The 25225-nt window shown below is 37.2% G+C and overlaps 2 protein-coding genes across 2 annotated transcripts in view; one reads left to right on the top strand and one right to left on the bottom strand.

Moving 5' to 3' along the window:
• LOC113513230 (CCR4-NOT transcription complex subunit 3) overlaps positions 1 to 18496 on the top strand; it is a 31889-nt gene extending 13393 nt beyond the window's left edge. Inside the window, exons 8-15 of the mRNA XM_052897212.1 lie at positions 2478 to 2641; positions 8878 to 8957; positions 10439 to 10608; positions 12162 to 12330; positions 13574 to 13693; positions 14269 to 14394; positions 14929 to 15138; positions 15998 to 18496. Coding sequence (XP_052753172.1) covers positions 2478 to 2641; positions 8878 to 8957; positions 10439 to 10608; positions 12162 to 12330; positions 13574 to 13693; positions 14269 to 14394; positions 14929 to 15138; positions 15998 to 16096 — 1138 coding nt within the window. The 3' untranslated portion in view covers positions 16097 to 18496. The remainder of the gene's footprint in view (positions 1 to 2477; positions 2642 to 8877; positions 8958 to 10438; positions 10609 to 12161; positions 12331 to 13573; positions 13694 to 14268; positions 14395 to 14928; positions 15139 to 15997) is intronic.
• A 1581-nt stretch (positions 18497 to 20077) lies between these two features.
• LOC113520999 (probable ATP-dependent RNA helicase DDX47) lies at positions 20078 to 25021 on the bottom strand. Its single transcript, XM_052897211.1, has 8 exons — positions 24734 to 25021; positions 24331 to 24589; positions 23228 to 23394; positions 22276 to 22512; positions 21560 to 21783; positions 21191 to 21323; positions 20388 to 20516; positions 20078 to 20249 (listed from the first exon to the last, which is right to left on the bottom strand). The coding sequence occupies exons 1-8, from the start codon at positions 24845 to 24847 to the stop codon at positions 20097 to 20099; spliced, it is 1416 nt and encodes a 471-aa protein (XP_052753171.1). The 5' UTR covers positions 24848 to 25021; the 3' UTR covers positions 20078 to 20096.
• Between the last annotated feature and the right edge of the window lie 204 nt (positions 25022 to 25225).

Genomic DNA, 25225 nt, shown 5'->3' with positions numbered 1-25225 from the left:
AGGCTAAGATTTCACGCAACCGATTCTAATTATATTTGTATTTGTATTTGTTGTTTATATATATATATATATATATATATATATATATATATATATATATATATATATATATATATATATATATATATATATATATAATCAATATTAAGTGTTGTTATTATGGAATGATTAAGTTTGAATACAAATATAAATAAATAAAAAACAAATAAAAAGAAAGAAATATATTTATCGCATTTGTAATACGGTTTTTTTATTACTATTACATTGGAATCCAATTTTAAAAGTGATAAATTTATTTCACCTAATTATTATTAATTCACACGAACGTTATTCTATATCAAAATAGAGAGAGATGGAATGAATGGATATATATATAATCAATATTATATATATATATATATATATATATATATATATATATATATATATATATATATATATATATATATATATATAATCAATATTAAGTGTTGTTATTATGGAATGATTAAGTTTGAATACAAATATAAATAAATAAAAAACAAATAAAAAGAAAGAAATATATTTATCGCATTTGTAATACGGTTTTTTTATTACTATTACATTGGAATCCAATTTTAAAAGTGATAAATTTATTTCACCTTATTATTATTATTCACACGAACGTTATTCTATATCAAAATAGAGAGAGATGGATATATATATATATATATATATATATATATATATATATATATATATATATATATATATATATATATATATATATATATATATATATATAATCAATATTAAGTGTTGTTATTATGGAATGATTAAGTTTGAATACAAATATAAATAAATAAAAAACAAATAAAAAGAAAGAAATATATTTATCGCATTTGTAATACGGTTTTTTTATTACTATTACATTGGAATCCAATTTTAAAAGTGATAAATTTATTTAATAAAAGTGTTAATTCACACGAACGTTATTCTATATCAAAATAGAGAGAGATGGAACATGATGTCAAATGTCATGCCTATTTCTTTCTCTATCGCACGTATCGTCATAGTCGTAGAATACTGACGGATCTGACGAATATTACATATAAAGATCCGTCAGTATTCTAGGACTATGACGGTATACGCCCGTGGTAAATTAACGTTCGTAAAATGAGCGCTTGAGAATCGTTGTGCGGGAATTTTGGTTCCATACGATTATTTACTCGAATTATAAATTTTATTTAAAGAAAGAAATACCATTTTAACACTCGCACTGTAAGTATATAAGCATTATGCGAAGTATTTTCGATATTTCCTTTTTTAGTGAGTTACTATCATTTATATTGACCAAGCTTAAAATTTTTAAACTCTCTTGTAGTTCCGGCATAGAATGGGCCACCCCTGCCTTTCCCGTGGGTGTCGTAAGAGGCGACTAAGGGAACTTAATAGTAGACGGATGGGTAACAGCATCCCAAAACATCATCAAAGTCTAACTGCGGTTGCCAACCCGCCTGCCAAGTGTGGCAACTACTGGCGATATGGCTGATATGATGATACTTATAATTCGCTTAACAAAACAAACATCCAATTCGATGGTAACAAAATTAATATTGGATCAATTCGTTGTCTGCTTTTTTTTTTTAATGGATGATAATAGCATGGTAACTCCTCCTGCGTTACCGGTATACACTGGCAGGGCACCAGTGAGGCGAGATTGGTGAGAATGAAAAGGCAGGCCAGTTAGACTATCGTGACGAATTCAACGATAAATTAGTCACGATGGTTTCCAGGGGGAACCGCGTGGAGGTCGACCTGTAAGATATATCGATAGCAATGAACTGCTACCCATTACACTGTACCATGTACACTGTTGAGCATAGACTTCCCCCTTGCGGGATGGGGGTGGGGGGTTACAGTAGTTGCTACATTTGGCAGGCGGGTTGGCAAATCGCAGGTTAGGCTTTGATGTTTTAAAAGGGGCGCTGCTACCCATCCCTCGATTATTAAGTTCCCATAGTCGCTTCTTACGACAAACACTGGAAAGGAAGGGATGGCCTATTCTTTGCCGGATTAGAACATATATTCACATGTTAATTTTTGCAAACTTGTCTATACAGATACGCGATCGTAAAATGGGAACGTATATGCTTACAATGCGAGTGTGGTAGCTGGCTAGCGGCACAGTACAATGATGTTTTTGCAACATTTTGATAATGTAATACACAATAGCAATGTTTTCTAGGGGGGCCACATGGAACTTAATCTGACAGGGTTGCAATCTGCTAGCAATGGGACTGGTAGTCCGCATTACTAACAATTCCTTTCCCTTCTTTTAAACGACGGTTATCACTTAGGTAACGATCTTACCAACTTAGGATGGTTACATCAGGCGAGCCGTCAGCTTGTTTGCCATTTTAAGTATCCATTACAACTGTCATCGTACCGTGCCGCTTCGCTGAATGTTATAGCATGTGAACAGTTGGCTAGAAGCGTGACCATATTCTCGGTTGCAGTATAAACAATGCGGTATCGGGCGCGTCAACGCCGAGCAAACAGCCGGCGCCGAGTCCGCCCCACCAGCCTCACCAGCCTCACCAGCCCCACCAGCCGCACCAGCAGCATCAACAGCACCAGCAGCACCCGCCGCATCACCTCGCGCGGCCGCCTAACGCAACCGGTGAGTGGACGCCATCACCTACGGGGTATTATAAAATTAGCATGTTGTTTTTCGCCATATACATATTTACGCAATACATTCTTAACGCTTAAAAGCCTGATTTTTTAAATCAAATTTAAAAATATATAAGTGTACCCTTTACTGTGTTTACTAATGGGGCAAAATAGTAAAAAAAAAAATCAAAACGATATTTTTATATATTTATTTTGAAAAAAAAAAACATTTGGTATCATTTTTGATACTTTAGGCATTACGGTAATGAAAATATTTAAATTTATTTAACAATGAAACAATGCATACCCCGGTATCAGAGGGAGACTTTGTACAAAAGTCGATTGCTTAGGTACCTCTAACCCATTCGTGTTTCAACCGTGAAGCAGTTGTGTTTGCATGGCTGTGTTTCGGTTTGAAGGGTGGGATATGGCGTGAATTTACTGGGTACAGAGGTATAACACCTGAGTCTTCAGGAATGGCGTATGTATCATGGGCGAAACAGTATACTCTGGTATATCCATGGTACTGCTCATGTCTATAGGCAACGGTTACCACTTTCCATCAGGTGGGCCTTCAGCTTGTTTGCCATTCTAAGTTGTATAAAAAAAAATTTGTTACAATATCTAGACTCTCTGGACAAGTGGCAAGCGAATTCGTCGATGGAATCGACATCGCTAGCGAGTCCATGAGTTGGAATGAGAGATCCGACGTTGCTATCTCATTCTGTCCCACGGACTCGCTAGCGATGTCGTTTCCATCGACGAATTCGCTTGTCATTGTCTAGAGGGCTTGGTCCCATAACGAATATGTTAAAAGTCTGTTATCCAAAAAATATTGGATAACAAACTTTTATAATGTATTCGAAATTAGATATCCGACCGATATGGGTGATATCGAAATAGGTTATTACCTTTCCGCCATTAATGTTTAGAATAACCGAATATATAGATGGCGGATCGGTATCCATATAACCCATGCGTACTATAGACATGTACAATACCATAGATATCACAGAATATACTATTTTTTTTGATTGGTGAAAATGGAATGGTAATACCGCCTGCACTAACGGAATACGCTGGCGGAGCACCAGTGAAGGGTGATCGATGAGAATGAAAACAGGCCAGTTAGCCCATCATGATGAATTCATCAGGAATTAACCATGATAGTTACCAGGGGGAACCGCGAGGAGGTCGACCTGGTTGGGTATATTGCTAGCAATGGGATACTGTCTCCATCACTAACAATCCCTTTCCCCGACTATTAACACAATAGTAAAAAATAAAGTGCTACACAGTCATACGAATCGCCTGGTCTCGCCAGTTATCTTGTGTTATGAAGTCCTAACCAACTAACATCTGAGCCCACAAATTCAGAAACATTCAATTCAGAAAAAAATATTTCCTAAATTATGTCGTTCGAGAATCGAACCTCGGACTTCACGTGCGCAGTACAACCTATTAATGTCAACAAATATATAACAACATCTTTAAGCAGTCTCAATTATTTGTCAAATTTTAAAAACAATTATATAATTTTTAATGTTGATTGATTATTTAAAAAGTGCTCTGCTAACCAACTAAATTATTATTCATTAAAAAGTCAAATCTCTCATAAACCCAATTTTAACTATTGAACTGTTTTGTCTCTTTCTTTTGTACCAAATTCTCAAATTGAATGAAAATGACAAGACACTGTAATAATTAAAACAAGTAGATAGATAGATAGATAAACTTTTTATTTGAGCCATTTATGACACACGTAAATTAACAAATGAGTTTATACAATCAAATTATTTAGTTATGTTATATTAGTTTTATTAAGTATGTGGGACGAGGATAAAAAAAAAATTATGAGTGAGGGGTAAGACCTTAATCATGCAATAATATACTTGTTAAGATAAAGATTTCGATTTTATGTCAAAAAAAAAAATATAACGAAACCACACGGGTACTTTTTAAATAATCAGTCGGAGACATTGAAAATTATGAAATTATTTTAAAAAATTGACAACTAACTGCGACGTTGCCGCACTTCGTTTTGAACGCTCTTAAAATAAACAATATTCATCGGTACACGTTTAATTTAATATTTGCCTATCAACTACCGCGTACGTAGCGATAACGCAAAAGTGGGTCACTTCACATTCGGAACAGTCCAATTATCGGAACATCAAAGAAAAAAAAAAGAATAAATCGCTCGCTACATATCGGCAGAGATAACGTACGGCGTTACGTTGTTTACATAATAAACGGCTTATCGGTCGCATGAATGGACGCGCGGCAAGCGAGCGTCGTCCAGCGCGATCGGGCTGGCACGCCGCCAGCGCGGCTGGCGAGCGCCCAGCGCGGCCGCTCGCGGCCAGTAGCCCACCGCGCACCGACCGGCCCGCGGCCCGTCACGCAAGCAAAACAAACACAATGAGCGCAGTAAACAAAGGATAAATAATGGACGATGGTAAAACGCGTTTTCTGTGTGCATGTGTTTGCGTATCTCTTGTAGCGGCGCGACGGTATGTGACATTTCCAATGTGAAGTTCAATGCGGATTATGTAATTATTTTGAGGGGTGACGTCTTAATTTGTGGTCGTAGCGAACGCGATCTGCGACGTCGCGTGTTGTCGTACAAAGACGCGATTTTTGTTCTGTCACGTGGCTCGTGACGTCACTGTTCACGTTTGATTCATTGGAAATTTGATTACAAGACATTTTAATGTTTGACATTGACAGGTGATATTTCGAATGTAGTCACAATGTTTACTCGCTCGTCGGCTATGTTCTTAATCTATTTTGTGATAATTCAATTAAAAGTTAATTTGTGTTTAATTCATGATGGTTTATAGATAATTAATTTTGTTTTTATTCATGAATTGCTAGTCGTGATCCATGGTTTCTCTCGCGCGGGACTTCTTGTATTGTAGTAACATTTATTTAGATCATCTTAGCCTAATAACACTGCTTTAAAAACAAACAATAAACTTTAAAAACTTTAAAAAAAACGAATAACTTATTCTAATATAATTGCTTCTTGTTTATTTTCGGTAGATCTGTTTGCCAATCGGCAAAGGTCATCCAACCGTTTCCATTCTCGTCTTTCTTGAGCCACTCTGTCCCACATTAATCTGCCACTATCCTGACATCATCCCATCTTGTGTAGGATCAGCCTCTTCCTTTTCCTTCCCTGGGATATCATCTTGTCACGCGCAGTATAAATTATTCTTCAATAATATTTTTTTATTCACATATAATAAAATATCAATCATCAATCAATCAATCATTTATTTACATGTAGACCAATATTGTTACAACATTTTACATGTTGTAACAATATTGGTCTTAATTTACTAAAAGTATAGAATTAACATGAACCCTGGAAGGGCACAGCAATTATTAATAAATATTACATAAACTACATAACTAAATTTTTACATTATATATATGTTCGTCGATTAACATTTTTTAAATTAAAACAAACAGTATAATAATAATTTTTATGTAGCATTATATGTACGTATGTGTACTATTTATCGCCTCTTTGATAAATCGTATCACATATGAAATAGTTTAACAATATCATAAACTTTCAAACGATATGTTAATCATGATCCAACATGAATTACAGACAGTCCTCGTACTTACGGCATGTTTTTTTTTTTGATGGTTGAAAATGGAATGGTAACCCCGCCTGCGCTAACGGGATACGCTGGCGAAGCACCAGTGAAGGGTGATAGATGAGAATGAAAACAGGCCAGTTAGCCCATCATGATGAATTCATCAGGAATTGACCATGATAGTTTCCAGGGAGAACCGCGAGAAGGTCGACCTGGTTAGGTATATTGCTAGCAATAGGATTTTCGGTCTCCATTACTAACAATCCCTTTCCCCCCACTTAAGACATGTTAGGTTCTCGAAACACTCGACGTAAATCAAAACGACGTAAGTCGAAACATATTTTTTTATATGTTTGCATGTAAAATTCAAGGGTTAGGATCCACTCGGACTCAAAATTAAAAAAAAAAAACATCGATTTTGACCTCGCGACAACTGAATTCTATTATGCCGGAAATCGAAAAAAATGACGTATTTTTGAGGAATAGTGTCAAAACATTGTTCGACGTAACTTGAAACGACGTAAGTCGAGAACTGCCTGTGCACGTGATAAAATATAACGAACATAAATTTGTATGTTTATTCCACCGCTGGTATTATTAGTACAAGCATTTCGCATTTAGCCATTACAATGTACAGTCTGACTCATACCATAATTCCAACAACATGTTTACTAAACACCACATGCAAATTTCCATAATTATGTCATTGAACCCTGGTATAGTACTATGATGAATCATCGCATACTGTTGCAGTGATCAAACTGAAATCAGAGCCTCTAGACAAGTGGTATCGCTAGCGAGTAGGTGAGTTGGAATGAGACATCCGACGTTGCTATCTCATTCTATCGACGAATTCGCTTGTCACTTGTCTAGAAGCCCTGACAATGTCAGATTAGGTATCTTATCTATTATTCATTAGATACTATAAAAAAAAATCAATATTTCTAATAATTATTTAAAATGTACTGTTATAGCGAATTTTTTTTTTGATTGGTGAAAATGGTATGGTAACCCCGCCTGCGCTAACGGGATACGTTGGCGGAGCACCAGTGAAGGGTGATAGATGAGAATGAAAACAGGCCAGTTAGCCCATCATGATGAATTCATCAGGAATTAACCATGATAGTTTCCAGGGGGAACCGCGAGGAGGTCGACCTGGTTGGGTTTATTGCTAGCAATGGGATTCTCGGTCTCCATTACTAGCAATCCCTTTCCCCCCTGTTATAGCGAATTAGACTAATAGAGAATATTAATTTTATTGAAATTAAGATCTATTTTTGTTGTTATAAAATATTTGCATGGCTGTGTTTCGATTTGGAGATTGGGACATGGCAGTGAATTTACAGGGTACAAAGGAATAACACCTGAGTCTTCAGGAATAGCAACGCATGGGGGGTATCATGGGCGAAACAGTACACTCTGTTATGTCCATGGTACTGCTCATGTCTATAGACGACGACTTTCTATTACGTCAGTTGTTTGCCATTCTAAGTTGCATAAAGAAAAATATAAATATTTATTCGTATAAATAGTCTACGTTAACATGGCATGCCCCTTGTAACTTTTTTAATTCAGTGTGTGACTCTTTAGGAATGCATTTGTTGATGGTCTCCGCCACCGCCACCATTTTTGGCTGTCAATATTAAAAAAGTTGACAGCAAGATTGAAACCTACATTGTTGATTCAGTCTTAAGTGTAAAATAACTAGTACAATCCTTGATGCAGAAGAACCTTAGTCCTCAGGATTGTAAATATATGTAGGGCATATCCCATACTTTCGTCATCCGCTCGCCATTGGCAAGGAATCTATCCTCACGTCTTAGAACCAGGGTGGCCACAGGGTGGTTATAGAATAATCTCCCTGCCGAGGTTTTTCCTAGAGACTACAGCATGGGGTTTTTAAAAAATTTAGTATTAACCCTTAAAAGCCTGATTTTTTAAATCAAATTAAAAAATATATAAGTGTACCCTTTACTGTGTTTACTAATGGGGAAAAATAGTAAAAAAAAAAACAAAACGATATTTTTATATATTTATTTTAAAAAAAACATTTGGTATCATTTTTGATATAATACTTTAGGCATTACGGTAATCAAAATATTTAAATTTATTTAACAATGAAATAATGCAAACTCCGGTGTCAAATTTGAAACTTCAAGTGTTTAAGGGTTAAGGTTTCTTAAGAGTCGGCAATGCGCGCGTGACTTCCCTAGTGTTACAGGCGTGTAAAAAAAAAAAGATTAATGAGTTTTTTAACCCCATTTACCATTAGCCGAGCCGTATGCTTGTTTGCGATCATGGTAGTATAAAAAAATACTTCAAGTCCAAAAGGTTATTGTATCGATTCGTCTGTTTTTTTTTTTAGGAAAAAAATCTGGTGGAATACGTCCCAAAAAAGTATATTTTTATGACTTCAATTTGATCCTGTGTATATTTTGTTTAATATTATTACAAATTGTACAATAATATGATATTTTTTTAAATCTATGCACCGCCATTTATTCTCTCTGTTTATCGTAACGGTTGACTGGTAGAGAATGCCATTAGGCACTAACTCCGTCCTGTAGACATGGTCTAATGTGCATAAAAGTATAAATAAATAAATAAATAAAGTAAATGTTTCATGTTGCAGAAGTAGTAGAAAATGGTCCCGTATCAATTGCGCCAGCGCACAACACCACGCACCTACCGCCTTCAACGCAACCAGCACCGGTAAGTTTTACATTTGCAATACTACTTTCGCAACCACTGCTTTGTTCGATTCTAGGGGATAAGTAGATTGATTTACATATAAAGAAATAAAAAAAAATATCCGTCCCGAATTTAAGATTGATTTTTTTAACCGACTAAGTATATACGATCAGTCGAAAGTACGTATAAAAGTTTTTTAAAAATTTTATTTTACAATTATTCAGGTAAAAAAATTTTATCTTTCAAGTCCAAAAGATTATTGTTTCCATTCATGTCTGTTTTTGTTTTTCAGGTCGTAAAAAAATCTCATTTATGTCCCCCAAATGCCGCCCCATAAATTATATTTTTATGAACAAGAAGAAGTCACACGGGGCCAAATCCTGCGTATATTTTCGTTTAATATTATTACAAAAACTCACGTACAACAAGATGATATTTTTTGGTGAAGAATCTATGCCCCTCTCGCCATTTATTCTCTCTGTTTATCGTGCCACACGACTGTCTGACCGTTAAACGAATGTCCCCATTAACACAAGTTCGAATTCTTTCCACGTTTTCGTCGGAATGTGAATGGAAGGACGTCCTGAACGTAAATAAATAAAATAAATGTTTCATGTCTCTGAATCTTTTAGAAAATGGTGGACGTATCAATTCCTTCACAGCATCATCCCCATAAACTGTTCTGAGATCGGCAAAAATTTCAGCACTTGCCGAGTTTCGAGAGAAACTTGATTACGACGCGCTGCTCTTCAACGGAAGCGGGCTCCACCCACTGCTTTCGTTAAGAGGTCTTCACAGATGGCGTGACAAGCCAGATTGATTTACATATACCAGAACTAAAAAAATAAGGAAGGGGTATCCGGCCTCCCCACTCCTTTAAGATTCCAGAACACTTTTTATACGAACTTTCCGGACAGTATATAGAATCAGATAAAAAAGAATTATCCAAATCGGTTTACAATTGATGGAGTTATGTTGTAACAAATATAAAAAAATACACCTGAATTGAAGACCTCCTTTTTGAAGTCGGTTAAAAATGATTGTTATTTGTGCTTTGGAAAGTGCGAAAGACTCGTTATTTGGAGGAAGATTTTGTACAAAAGTCGATTGCTTGGGGTACCTCTGTCCCATTCGTGTTTCAACCATGAAGCAGTTGTGTTTCACGGTTGAAACACGGCTGTTTCGGTTTGAAGGGTGGGATATGGCGTGATTTTACTGGGTACAGAGGAATAACACCTGAGTCTTCAGGAATGGCAACGCACGGGGGGTATCATGGGCGAAACAGCATACTCTGTTATGTCCATGGTGCTGCTCATGTCTATAGGCGACGGTTACCACTTTCCATCAGGTGGGCCGTCAGCTTGTTTGCCATTCTACGTTGTATAAAAGAAATCTCTAGTATAGGTTGTCAAGTATATTTGTTTTTTTTTTAATAAAAAAATAATTAATGGTATAAAAATGATTATCTCGTGGGTAGTAATAGTATGTGGGTTGCGTTGCAGACGTCGAAGAGTTCGTCAGTGTCGATAGGAGCGACAGCGACAGCGGGCGCGACAGCGACAGCGGCAGCGGCGGCGGGCGCGGCGGCGAGCGGCGAGGCGCCGTCGCCGCTGACTGTCAACGGGCCCGCGCAGCCCGCGCCGCACCACACGCCGCAGCATGCCGTCAACAAGTCAGTGCATCACTAGTGTTTTATATATCACCAGCTGACTCGGCAGACGTTGTTTTACCATATACATTATTTCTAGAACTATACGTGAAAATATATCGTACTACAATTATTATAGTCGATGACAATCTTGCAGCCCTATTGCGGCATATAAAAATTGCGATTAAACAGTAGGGGTTAATTGTAAAAGCGTGAAAATTTGAATTTGTATGTATTTTTCAATGCTAAATCATAATAAAATTACAAATTAAATAAAAAAAATTGTCAGAAAAAAAAATTTAGGGGTGGGTCACCCTTATCATTGAGGGGTATGAAAAATAGATGTTGGCCGATTCTCAGACCTACCCAATATGCACGCAAATAAATTCAATAGTTAAACGCAGTTTTTTTCAATAGTTAAACTCACCTACGTTGTTTGTGTATGTTGGATAAAGTTTGGGATGCCAATTCAGTTGACCGAATTGCCCAGGAACTAATCAATATTGTTTCCAGGAGCACTTTATGAATTTCGACCCAATTGCAATATACGTGACTAGTTTTTACCTGAAATTTCATCCCCGTGAATGAAAAATGTTCAGTGAACCAGAAAAAAATTGCCTCTCCATTCCATTATAGCATGTGTATAGCAAATTTGACAGTTTGATTAAGCCGTTAATTCTGTATAAGGTAACAAACAAACATACTCACTTTTATATTTATAATTTTAGTAAAGATATCGCCACGTGGTCCCAGCATTGAATACCTTATATATACCCCTTTCTCGTGGGTGTCGTAAGAGTCGACTAAGGGAGGGCCAAGGATGGGTAGCAGCGTCCCTGTTAATGCATTTCTAAAAACCTAACTGCTGTTGCCAACTCGCCTGCCAAGCGTGGCAACTACTATCAAAACTTCTCTTATGGGGAAGGCTTATGTCCAGCAGTGGATAGTTAACGGCTGAAATAATAATAATAGGGATATTGACTTGGTCCTCCCTTTCATAATTCAAGTTTAGTTTCATTGACCCCTTAATGAAAGTTTACAAAAAATAATTGTGGAAGGGAATTAGCGATTTTATGGAAAATGTAGTCTTAATATAAGTTTCAGGTGGGAAAGGGACTGTTAGTAATGGAGACTGAGAATCCCATTGCTAGCAATATATCCAACCAGGTCGACCTCGCGGTTCCCCCTGGAAACTATCATGGTTAATTCCTGATGAATTCATCAACTGGCCTGTTTTTATTCTCATCTATCACCCTTCACTGGTGCTCCATCAGCGTATCCTGTTAGCGCAGGCGGGGTTACCATACCATTTTCACCCATCAAAAAAAAATGTTTCATTTGTTTATTATATCTTGACACTAAAATTATGTCGTGCTGTAATTTATTTATTTATTTTTAAAAGGTACATCAACAGTGTAAATACAGGCATTAATTTTAATTGATATACACGGCTTGCATCTTGCATTTACACCAATAACAGATGTACACAACATTTTCTTAAGTCATCGATTACATATAAACAAAACTGACGCCAACAAAATGCGATAAATTATAATAGCGTTTAATCAAATGCGCAGCGGGCGAGTAAGCGAATCTTCAATGACGGGCGCGCTGAGTGCGGCGAGCGTGGCGGCGAGTGCAGCGGGCGGCGCGGGCGGCGCGGGCGGCGCGGGCGGCGGCACCGCCTCACTCAAGAGCATGGCGCAGGAGGCCGTGCAGCGGGCGGGGCTGCACGCGCACCACCAGGTACACGCCTACACTCCTCACTTATACCTAATTAGTTTAGTTGAAATTGACCACTGATATAGCGATTTAATATATGCTTTATATTCCAATAGACGTAGATTTCGCATGGGGGGCATCATGGGCGAAACAGTATACTCTGTTATGTCCATGGTACTGCTCATGTCTATAGGCGACTGTTACTACTTTCCATCAGGTGGGCTGTCAGCTTGTTTGCCATTCTAAGTCGTATAAAAAAATAGTTCCATAAAAAAAATTTCGATCTAGTTCGACACTAGAGGGCATTGTAATTATACAATTTATAAATTAATAAATAAACAAAAATATTAATTAATTAATTAATTCCACCACTGTACCTTCGGGGAAATACAAGTCTTGCAGGATGGGTATCTAGGTCCGTCTATTGTGTTACTTTTTTTTTTATACAACAGAATAGCAAACAAGCTGACGGCCCACCTGATGGAAAGTGGTAACTCGTCGCCTATAGACATGAGCAGTACCATGGACATAATAGTTGTTTCGCCCATGATACTAATTGACATTCCTGAGGACTCAGGTGTTATTCCTCTGTACTCTGTAAATTCACGCACATCTTCACAGGTCTCACGGAACGACTTCACTGTTTCTGTGACTGTTCATTCTTCTGGTATTGCAACACTTGAGGGTACAATGGTTGTTAGAGTACATTCATGTCTAAAGGTGCTGGTGCATTTCCAATTATGTGAACCACCAGTGTCTGTTGTATTAACAAATGTTTACACAGGTGATGAAGTGGTGGGCCAGGTTATTTAGTTCTCTAAAATATTGTCGAGCGTCATACTCGTGAACGGATACTGCTCGTAATTTCTTGCCCGCTATTTTGGCTGTAATTGTGCTTCGAATGGGTATTATAATCACGAAAGAGTATTTAATAATGCGTAAATCTAAGTGTACTAGAATAATAGATAGATAGATAGATACTCTTTATTGTTTCCTCCAAAAGATTACAATAGTAAACTTATTATAAATATAAACAATTACAAGAAATAATCACAATGAGAAAACAATGGGCGACCTTATCGCTAAGAGCGATCTCTTCCAGGCAACCTTTGGATGGAGAGGAGTAATTATAAACAATTTGGTGGGAGGCACGATGAAAAATTTTGTTAGTTCTAAATATGGGAGATATGATACATATAATAATATAAATATTATCCCTACTCATTATTATAATAACATTTGTTTCCTCGGTTGGCGGCGCGCGCAGCCTGCAGCGGGCGGTGCTGGCGGTGCCGGTGCCGGCGCTGCCGGTGCGCGGCGGCTGGCGAGCGCGGCCATCCCGCCGCTGCTGGGCGTGGCGCCGCTCGGCCCGCTGCCACTCAACTCGGTCAGTCGCCGCTACTCTACTGCTTCTGCTTCTACTTCTCAGCTTCCTATCATCACGAGCGTTCATAGTCAAGTGTGACAACCTCGCTATTATCTGGCAATTTTTAAAAATGATTGAACAGTTTTTAATGTTTCTAACTGATCGTGCAAAAAGTACTTTATTACCGAATTAAAACTTTAATCGTGAAATAATATTAATAATTATTATATGTATTTGATGCAATCATCATTATCAGCCTTTAACTGTCCACTGCTGGACATAAGCCTCCCTCTTAAAGGGCTTTGGTAATTGCCACACTTGGCAACAGTAGTTAAGACTTTAATAAATGACAATGGAATGGTAATCCCACCTGCGCTATCGGTACATGCTGGCAAGACACCACTAAGGGATGATAGGTGAAGATGACCACTAGCCAATTACCGTCAGGCAAACGGTATACTTTCTTACTATCTTACTAGTACAAAAATGTATATAATAAAGAATGCTACAACATAGCACATTTTTGTACAATATAGCCAGTAAAATATTAATGTAATTGTAGTTTTACTTTATAAGTTTCGTTCGTGTGCTCGCAGGAGCACCAGATGCAGTTCCAAATGATGGAGTCGTCGTTCTACCACATGCCGCACCCGTCCGACTCGGAGCGGACGCGCGTCTATCTGCCGCGCAACATCTGCCAGACACCCCTCTACTACAACCAGGTAACTGACAATGAATCAACATTGGCGTATTTCAATTATATATGTATATATGAAATGTTTATTATTAAGTCGATTGATCGGGTACCTCTGTCCCATTCGTGTTTCTACCGTGAAGCAGTTGTGTTTGCATGGCTGTGTTTCGGTTTGAAGGGTGGGATATGGCGTGAATTTACAGGGTGCAGAGGAATAACATTTGAGTCCTCAGGAATGGCAACGCATGGGAGGTATCATGGGCGAAACAGTATACTTTGTTATGTCCATGGTACTGCTCATGTCTATAGGCGAAGGTTACCACTTTCCATCAGGTGGGCCGTCAGCTTGTTTGCCATTTTATTATATTTATACAAAATACAGTCAATCCGTGTGACCTGTGAAGATCCCAGTGATGCTTTCAGCTATCCGCTAAGATGGTTCACTTGCCGCCTCTTTTCAGTTTTTAATTTTCTATTATTATCAAAATATATCTACATGTAATGAACTCATTTGATAAGTAAATAAATTATTATTTATAATTAGTTGGCAACCCTGTTTCAGGTGCTGCTACCGCACTCGGACTCTGTAGAATTCTTCCAGCGACTGTCGACGGAGACTTTGTTCTTCATCTTTTACTACTTGGAGGGCACCAAAGCCCAATACCTGGCCGCCAAGGCGTTGAAGAAGCAGTCATGGAGGTTCCACACCAAATACATGATGTGGTTCCAGAGGCACGAAGAGCCGAAGGTTATTAATGAGGAATATGAACAGGTCAGAACACAAATAAACATATGAATAAATAAAGTGTGTAGAAGTAGATAGATAGATACTCTTTATTGTTTCCACCAAAAGATTATAATAGTAAACTTATTATAAATATAAACAATTACAAGAAATAATCATAGTGAAAAAACAATGGGCGCCCTTATCGTTAAAAGCGATATCTTCCAGGTAAGGAAGTGCCTATAATATATTACAAATGTGAAAGTGAGCTTGTTACCTCATAGCACCTTAACGTTTAAACCGAATATTATGAAATGGTATACACGTACTACTATATGGTATAGAGTAGGAGATAAGCTACTTTTAATGTTGACCAGTAAAACATTTCCCGGCTACGCGAACTAAGTCGCCTGTAGAACATAATGTTTGTATTCATTGTGAATGTGGAATGTGCCGCCAAAATGTATTATTTTCCTTTCAACAATTCAATAAAAAATAATGTCTTGAATCAATAAATTGTAAATAAATATCGTTTTATTGTATTAGATTTATTTCGATTACAATAATCACACTTAATAGAGTTTTTTTACATTAAAAACTGTTAAAATACCAGCTGTCACTCTCACCATGTCATTCTGCCAGCTCAAGTTATATCACTTGTAATTTGAGTTACTCGATTTTGTGATTATTCCAAGTTGGCACATCTCACGTTGTGACTTGGTACCGCTGCCAGATTCCGCAGTCATCATCATCTTCCTACCCTTATCCCAATCATTTGGGGTCGGCGTAATATGATTTTATCCATATTACAATAAGATTTGGTTTTTAGTTTTACGACCGGCCACCTGCCTGACGTCAACCCTCTTTGCCAGATTCCGCAGTATTTAAATATTTTGTTTTGTTTCAGGGCACTTATATCTACTTTGACTATGAGAAGTGGGGCCAGAGGAAAAAGGAGGGCTTCACGTTCGAGTATAAGTACTTAGAGGACCGTGACTTGAACTGAGCGTGAAGTGTGATGACAGTGAGTGTACGACCGCGGGACGGACCTAGCAGCCGCAGTGCAATAGTTTTGGAGTCGACTCGCTGCCGTGCGTGTGAGTGTACCCACGAGGCTTACCAAGTGAACACGAATCCATTCCGTTGAAGACAGTATTCTTAATTTAATCAGTGCAGTACTGTGATTTAGTATCACTATTGTAAAAAACTTGCAATTTCCCTGGCAGTTGTTAATACAATGTTTTATAGTGTGATGTGAGAGCCATGTCGTCGGTTGTTATAAAAACCAATGTGATATTGATGTAGTACCGGCCGCCCCCGGCGGTGACAGCCCCGGCCCGACTGCTGAACGTTTTACACTCATCTTCCTATTGATCACATGAGTAGCGGTCGGGGCGGGGACGTCGCGGGGACGTCGCGGTCCACTGTCCGCCGGGTAGCATGTTGCGTCACGTTGACTAGTTTATGAATTATTATTTTTGTCTGATGTCCAAGTTAGACATGTTATAGTAAGTAGATGTTGTAAGCTAGCTGTTAAGTGACTGTGTTATGAACGTATTTTGTACGCGATGTTGGACACCACAACGGCAACATGCCGCCCCGTGGACCGGCTGTATTGTAGCATGAAAACTACTGGCGCTGTACGCACACCACGTCGACACTCGTGCCCTCTTGCGGCGAACGGATCCTCCTATTTGTATCGAGCCGGAAATAGAGTAACGCACAACGAATCTGAATCAGTTATTCTATTTCGTAATAATTTATTTTTACTAACATTAATTGTAAGTGCCCACTCGTTGAATAGTTCAATTACGTTGAACAATAGATGTGTGAATTTAAACGTCGCGTAGTATGCGTACAATCCAGCGATCTTTGCTAGTCTTAGTATCTCATAGCGCGTGCCTAATATAAGTCACAATTAGGTGCCGAGGGCGACCGGCTTTGTTTTAACTTTTGTATAGTACGGGATAGTATGGAATTGTTTTATTGCCGACTTGCGCATACCGCCTGACCGTTGCTATAAGAGAATGTAGAATGATAAATACTAATTAATGTAAAGGACATATTTTTTTTTCATTTCATTTCCTCTTGTCGTTGTAACTTATGTATTTTATTCCAGCCAGTTCTATCCCATGCCATATTTTTTACCTACCTATACGACATGACACCTAGTGTTTCCCTTATCTGTCCCATGTATTTAGTTATTACTCCTTTTCAAGATTGGACGGATAGGTTTATTAAATGAATTTTGTAATATTTTAATTCCAAAGTTTATTATCGAATTTAAAACAGTTCCTTTATATTTTAAATAAAATTATTTTCATTAACACTTAAAATGTCCTTTACATTGATTAATGTTTTTGTTAATTTTACTTATTTTCAGAATAACATCAAATAGAATTTAAGTAAAAACAAAAAAAGTGGACTGAGAAATCTACGTGCTCTTTGCAAATATGAACACCTGGTAAACTGGATGACTGTAACAAAAGCAGTGCAAAATCAACGATATCAAATTAAGATAATTATCAATCAAGAAAAAATAATAAAAAAATATTTTATTTGTATGTAAAAATTGTCATCTGGTTCCATGTGTACGGTCAACGTAAGAAGTGATCACGTCTCGCGCGAGAGGTGATCGCGTCGCGGTGTGCGCGAGGTGGCTCCCAGCTGCATGTAGGCGATACAGTGTAATTTCGTTAGTAATGCTAAGTAATACACTTTTTCACCTCCGTTTGAAGGAATTACTCTAACATGTGGTGTTATAATGTACATTTAATTTTAACAAGAGCATTTGTTGAACAAAACATAAATTATGTAAGCGCATGTATAGAACACTGCCACGCTGTTTGTATTATATGTGGTTAATTAGAATTACGTCGATATAAATTGTACTTATTTATTTGTGATAAATTATTGTACGGCAAGCGTCCGCTCTTGTTGCGGGGTGAAAGAGTCTATTATTGCTCGCGAAACAGTTCGTGTCCGCAATAGATATATATACTGCCAGACGGTAATGCCTTCATTGTACAATCAGTGAGACACCAAATACGTTTTCCAATTTTATGCGACCATAGTGTTTATAGACGACGGCCAGAATTGTTGCACGCACGTCGCGCGGCCGACGCGGCGTCGCGTGGCCGCGCGGTCGCGCGACGCGGTGTCGCGTTGTGGCGCGGCGGCGCGGCGACGCGGCGACGCGGAGCCGCGATGGCGCGCGACGGCGACGCCGGCGGCCGCCAGCTCGCGGACAGCGCGCGATCTCGTTAATTACGTGCGTCATGTTGATAGTTTCCACTTTTGTAAAAAGTCGTGAGGAGATGAATTGTCGTAAATATTAATTTAAAAAATTATCTGTACAGTTCTATTTGTATAGAAATAATAAATAATGATTAAAAAATTTTAAACATGTTATTTCTCTTACGAACTTTTCTAATGGATGGTGATAGAATGGTGCTCCCGCCAGTGGAAAATAGGATGAAACTATGAGGATGAGGACAAGACTTGGTGTATCGTGGCAAATTCACTACATATTAACCACGATGGTTTTCAGGGAGACCGCGTGGAGGTCGATCTGATAATACCTTATATTGCTAGCAATGGAGACTTAAAGCCCCATTACTCACAATCCCGTCCCTTATCTCTCTTACGATTAGCTACAATAAGTTGTCGCTCGACCAGACACGGCGCTACATTTCCCTTTTGTTTTTCATATAAGAAGTATTTAAAAATTTTATAACTTTTTTGTCAAATGTTTCTGAATATGCAGATTAAAATTATTTGCAGTGCAGTTTTAGTTTACTGTCTAGACATAATGTAAGGCATGGGTCACCACCACTGGATAGCGATCTGTATTCGATTAATCTCATCCGAAATTATATTCGGATGTCGAAAGGTACTATAAAAGATACTATTAAAAAATGGTGCTGGTCTTTACTAACATTTTTTTTAATGGGTAAAAATGGTATGGTAACCTCGCCTGCGCTAACGGGATACGCTGGCGGAGCACCAGTGAAGGGTGATAGATGAGAATGAAAATAGGCCAGTTAGCCCATCATGATGAATTCATGATAGTTTCCAGGGAGAACCGCGAGGAGGTCGTCCTGGTTGAGTATATTGCTAGCAATGGGATTCTCAGTCTCCATTACTAACAATCCCTTTCCCCCCTTTACTAACATTATAAATGTAAAATTGAGTATATTTGTTACCTATACTGCCTAACTGCTTAACCAATCCCCTCTAATTTAGATATACATATGTACTATATGGGATAAAGAAGGATATAGACTACTTTTTATCCCGATCATCGGAATAAAGTACTGCTTTATTTTTCCTCTATTAAAAAATGGACCGCCTACTTTTTTCTCGGTTTGCCCAATGGTTTACTGGTAGAGAACACCGTCCGGTGTCAAGTCCGCCAAATGAACATAGAATTTTACTGTGCTTTAAAGTTTAAATTAATAAAATGGCGTGTAAAAGCTATTTAAAAATATCTACCTACAGGTGTCACTGCTGAAGAGTATGTTCAGACCATCATCATCCGAAATGAAGTAATTACTACGCATAAGCTGCAGATAGATTAGTTTTGATATTAATGTAAAAAATCAATAATTGTTTTCCCCAAAAAAATCAACTTCAGTTTTGCCAAAACTTTTGTGATTACTGTACCGATTTTGATAAAATGTCTATGGGACCAATCTGCAAGATATACTTGCTTGCTTACAGAAAAAAAAAACTAAATTGGTTTACAACTGACGGTCTTATAAAAGTAACAAACAGAAAAAAATTAACCAAATAACAAACTAAGAACATCCTTTTCGAAGACAATTGTAAATTGTAAATTTAGGATCTCAATTGAAGATTTAAAATTTTTTTGTAAATAGCAAAATGGATGAGTTTAACAATTAGAATATTTTATATAGGATAATTGTTATCTTAGTTCACATGGAAAAAATCCGAGGTTTACTGTCACTACGGAATAAAACGCCAGTTTTAATTTGACCATTATATTAACGCTTTCTCTTCTTGGCGGCGTGTTTGTTCGGCTTGCCCTTGATGCGGCGCCGCACGCCGGCCGCTTCCTCCGTGTCGTCCTCGGAGTCTCCGCCGCCGCCTCGTTTCTTGCCCTTCATATTCTTTTTATCCGTTAGCTCTTTCATTTCCTGCAATACAAATGGCCCATTTTATTTATGAAAAGCAAAATAAATTAAATTTTTCTAATAATTTGAGAATTAAAAGATGATTTGGTTCGCCGATTTCGCCGAGGAAATTATAAAAGTTGTAAAAAAAAATACACTAACAATGTTAGTGAGCCGCTGCGCTTCAGCGACGCGCTCCTGCAGCACCATCACCTCGCTCTCGTCCGTCTTGTACAGCGGCAGCTGCTTGCCGATTAGCTGCTCGATCCGCTGGTACAGCTCCACGTCGTACTAAATATTGATCATATAGCATTGATTAGTATCGATCCATAATTATAATTTCGCTTATGATTATGAGTTTTGCCTAGACTGGTTTTTCATTAAACTTGGCACAGTAAACAGGCTAACGGCTCACCTGATGGAAAGTGATGGTCCATAAATATGGTTATGTACATCACAGGATATAGTTTCCTATCAAACCCTGTTACTAACAATTTCTTTTCATTTCATTATATTAGCTTTATTACCATCATCATGACGACATATTATTATGTCTACCACTGAACATAAGTGATCATTAAGGTTATGGATCACGCGAGAATAATATATAAAGGGATCTGAGGATTCCAAGATCAAATCCTAAACTAAAGCACTGAATTTTGTATATAATATTTATAATAATATTTTGATAATTTAAAAATGAATTATCGCTTACTTAGTGCTTCAAGGACCACAATTCGATATAACATAGCCACGGCAAATGCCTTCGTGTAATAAAAGCAGTCTAAAAGATCTTGATACTAGATGGCGTTACCCTACGAGTTTTAGTCAGTATTTCTCACTGGTGCCTCACCTGTGTATACCGTTAGCGCCAATAGAATTCCCATTACATTATCATCCATAAAAAAAAGAAAATAATGTATAATGTAAATTTATAATCAGTTTGGCGACCGACAATCAGGTACCTGCGACACGAACGTGATGGACTTGCCGGCGCGGCCAGCGCGCGCCGTCCTGCCAACGCGGTGAATGTAGTCCTTACTGTGTAATGGGATGTCCAGGTTGATCACAACGTCCACGTGTGGGATATCTAGACCTCTGTACAATGGGAGACAATATTAAAATAATATATCTTGGTATAAAATCAAATTGATTATTGATATCAGTAAGTGGATATATTTACTTTTAAACGGATATTTACTGTATATTATGATAACTGTTACCATTTAAGTTATATCACAAAACATAACGCAAAGAACACAACAATCGGCATCAGCAGTTGATAATTTGTTGGTGGATCCTTAGAAACTTGTGAGTAATAAATAATATCTCACCTGGAAGCGACATCAGTGCAAATCAGTACGGATCTGCTCTTGTTCTTGAACTTGTTGAGTGCAGCGAGCCGCTTGTTCTGCGACATCTGGCCGTGCAGCGGCACCGCCGGCAGCCCCAGCTGCCGCAGCAGCAGCGCGCATCGTAGAGCATTCGCGCACGTCGCCACGAACACGATAAACGAGTTGCCCGACATCTCGTTCAGAATGTGCACGAGATATACGTCCTGTTTGATGCCAAGAATGAAAAGAATCATCAAAGAGAAGTAATATAATATAGAAATAATACCCAAATATCAATTAAAATAGTAAATTATATTAATATAATAAAGCATAATGATAATACTACTAAAATAAAAGTATATTTATTTATTAATTCAATTTAATAATAAGAATAATAAGATTTCTCAACATCACATAATATCAGAGAAAATGTATGCAATTATGTAACATATGAAAACATTTTAAAATTTTTGTGTACATCCATTATATTGTCACAAAAAACAACCAATGTTAAACACAAAGGATGTTGCAATAAATAAAAAAAAAAAAAAATAAGAAAATTTATTTAAAATAGATTAATTAGGGATTTAAATTTTCTGTGGGTGCAGTAATAATATTTTAACCAACTCATTTCTTTTCATTAGAATTTCTATCCACCCCATAAAACGTGAAGTTACGATAAATAAGGGCTAATATTAACTAAAATATTATCATACCTTATATTTGACAGGTATAAAAATGTAGTACTGCTGAAGTTTATCCACCGTTTGATATTTCGTGGATACTTCAACTTTCACGGGGTCCTGGAGGGACGCCCGCTGGAGTTTCTGTACTTTCTTTGTCATGGTGGCAGAGAACAGGTACGTGCGTCGCTCGCGTGGTATCACGCGTAGGATCTTGTCCACTTCCACCTCGAAGTCCATATTGAGGATACGGTCTGCTTCATCCATCACCTGTATGTAAGTAATAAATGTTGAATTAATGGAATAATGAAGCATATCATAACATGAAAAATTCTTATTTATATTTTATGCAGGGTAAAATTAAAGTCATTAAACAGGGTGAAAGGAACACGTTGGCGAAAATTAAAACAGCTGATTCAGATGTATGGTATTAATCAGTTGGCAGATTATTTCCCCATCAAATATACACCAGTCATTCAATTAACGATTCTTAGTTTTGACATCACTCAATGTATGTGATACCTACAAGGAGTGCTCAATAGAGCTTTTTCATAGATAGTATTATATAATTTTAACATCAAATTTGTGTTTCATTGGACCTCAAAATTTCAGAAAAATATCATGATAGGCATTCTAGATTTTTTTTTATGGGTGAAAATGGTGTGGTAGCCCCTCCTGCGCTAACGGGATACGTTAGCGGAGCACCAGTGAAGGGTGATAGATGAGAATGAAAACAGGCCAGTTAGCCCATCATGATGAATTAATCAGGAATTAACCATGATAGTTTCCAGGGGGAACCGCAAAGACGTCGACCTGGTTGGGTATATTGCTAGCAATAGGATTCTCAGTCTCCACTACTAACAATCCCTTTCCCCCCAGACATTCTAGATTAGATATACTCGTATATATAGAGAGTAATCTCCATGAATTACAAAAACTTTATTTCTTACTCAATCATGCATAAATATATCTTTTAAATACTAGCCAGATATTTGAGCGCTTTCAAATTGAAGCCCTTTGTGTTCTCAAGGTGGTCCACCAATCGTCCCGGGGTGGCGATGATGATGTGGGGCTTTTTTGACAACATGAGAGCCTGTGCCACCATATCCATGCCTCCCACTATGACTGCACATTTCACTCCTATGCTCGCTCCTGCAAATATACACAGCATGTTATATGTTTCTATACAATAGCTAGAGGTACCCTGTTGTTTTTATTATGTATTGTCTAGAAAGGTGTCATAATGTAACTAGGTATAAGTTTTGGTATATGTAATACTTCTGTTCTAAGTCTCTATCTCATTTTGGTAATAAATACTTTTAACTTTTTACAATACAGGGGGCAATCGAGCATGCGGCGCACCTGATGGTAAGTGACTACCGCCGCCCATGATCACCCACAACACCTACGGCTGTGCAGGTATGCTGCCGGCCTTTTAAAAAGGAATATGCTCTTTTTTAAGGTTATGTTGTCGTATCTAGCTTTTACTAGCGATTTCAAATGTGATAGATCCTACCCAACCCATATAGTATGTGTATACTGTTTCAAAATGCTGTTAAGGTGCTATAAAGTAACAAACAAACTCATTTTAATATTTATAATATTAGTAAGGATTTTTAGTATGGAAAACTAGCTGTGCTAACAACTAAGTCCAGTGACTGAGACATACTGAAAGACCAGGGTAAACCTTATACTCTTCTTCATGTTAATTATGTGAATGCTAAATCACTTTTTTTCATTTGTTAATTTCATGACAATTATTTGAATTATTATAATTTAAATAATTTCAGAATATAAGTAAGAATCCTTTTTATTTGAAAAAAAAAATGTGATTTAGATATTAGCACCTTTATCTTATTCATGTTTCAGTTTAAAGAATACTTGATAGTAAAATTACAGGATACAGTGGCATGCCATATTAGTCCTCATAAATACATAACTAATGTACAATATGTGCCATGTCTCATTACAGTATATTTTGCAATATCTGTTCAAGTCTACAGCCAATAATTACCATTTCCGATCACATTTGACATCAGCATGTCCACCATTCTAAAAATCATAAAAAAAAACTAGAAATAAACTTACCAAGAGCTTCAAATTGTTCTGATATCTGGAATGCTAGCTCTCTGGTCGGTGTCAGGATGAGAGCAAAGTATCTCTGTGGGTTCTCTAATAGCGCTTGTAGAATCGGTAATGCAAATGCTCCTGTTTTCCCCGACCCTGTCTCTGCTAAGCCAATAATATCTTTTCCCTGTAAGGCTAATGGTATTGCTTCCTTTTGGATTTTTGATGGTTGTTTCCATTTCAATTCTTCGCAAGCTTCACACAGAACGTCTACCACTCCCTAAAACCAGTTAAGTATGAAATTATTGTGTGTTTGAGAAAATATAACCTATATTCCTTTAATTATTAATATAATTAAAATGTTTAATATTTTCATAGTAGTTTGTAATAAAAAGTTCTAGTAAATGTAATTTGAATGCCTTACCAAATCCTTAAAAGTTACAGTTTCCTCTTCATTTTTATCTTTTTCAATCTCTGGTTGTGATTCTTGTTCTTCTGAATTTTGATTTTCATCACTACTTTCGTTTTCTGGTGTCATGTTTTAATTAATTCATCAGAGTTTATTGGTGAGATAATACGTTATTGTTATCATAAATATGTAAACAATAGAAACAGGGAAACAAAGAAAGAATTTTATATTCGCATGTTTTTAAAAACATGTGGTAAATTCTGGAATTCCGGACTAGATCATTAAACTGACAGTGACAGTAGATAGCGAGGCAACTGACAGTAAACTAATATTTACCTATTGACAGATATTACTCAATGATTGTCAACTATTGAATTTTTTACCTTAATGTGACATGGAACCATAATTTTTATATACTTTACGTTAACATTTTTATTTTCTTTATGAAAATTTGCGTATAAATTAATGGTTTAAACTGGTTAGGCATTAAAATTATGATACACATAC

This window comes from Galleria mellonella, unplaced genomic scaffold (genome assembly GCF_026898425.1).
Source record: "Galleria mellonella isolate WM207_F2 unplaced genomic scaffold, CSIRO_AGI_GalMel_v1 utg36, whole genome shotgun sequence".
Classification (NCBI taxonomy): domain Eukaryota; kingdom Metazoa; phylum Arthropoda; class Insecta; order Lepidoptera; family Pyralidae; genus Galleria; species Galleria mellonella.
This window is presented reverse-complemented; position numbering and strand designations above follow the sequence as displayed.

Excerpts from the sequence above, each read along its gene's own strand:
- LOC113520999 (XM_052897211.1), bottom strand. The coding sequence starts at position 24,847 with ATGACACCAGAAAACGAAAGTAGTGATGAAAATCAAAATTCAGAAGAA. Across the intron at positions 22,513-23,227 it reads TGAAAGCGCTCAAATATCTG|GTGATGGATGAAGCAGACCG; the intron begins GCTAGTATTTAA and ends ACTTACATACAG. Across the intron at positions 20,517-21,190 it reads CCATCACGTTCGTGTCGCAG|TACGACGTGGAGCTGTACCA; the intron begins GTACCTGATTGT and ends ATCAATATTTAG.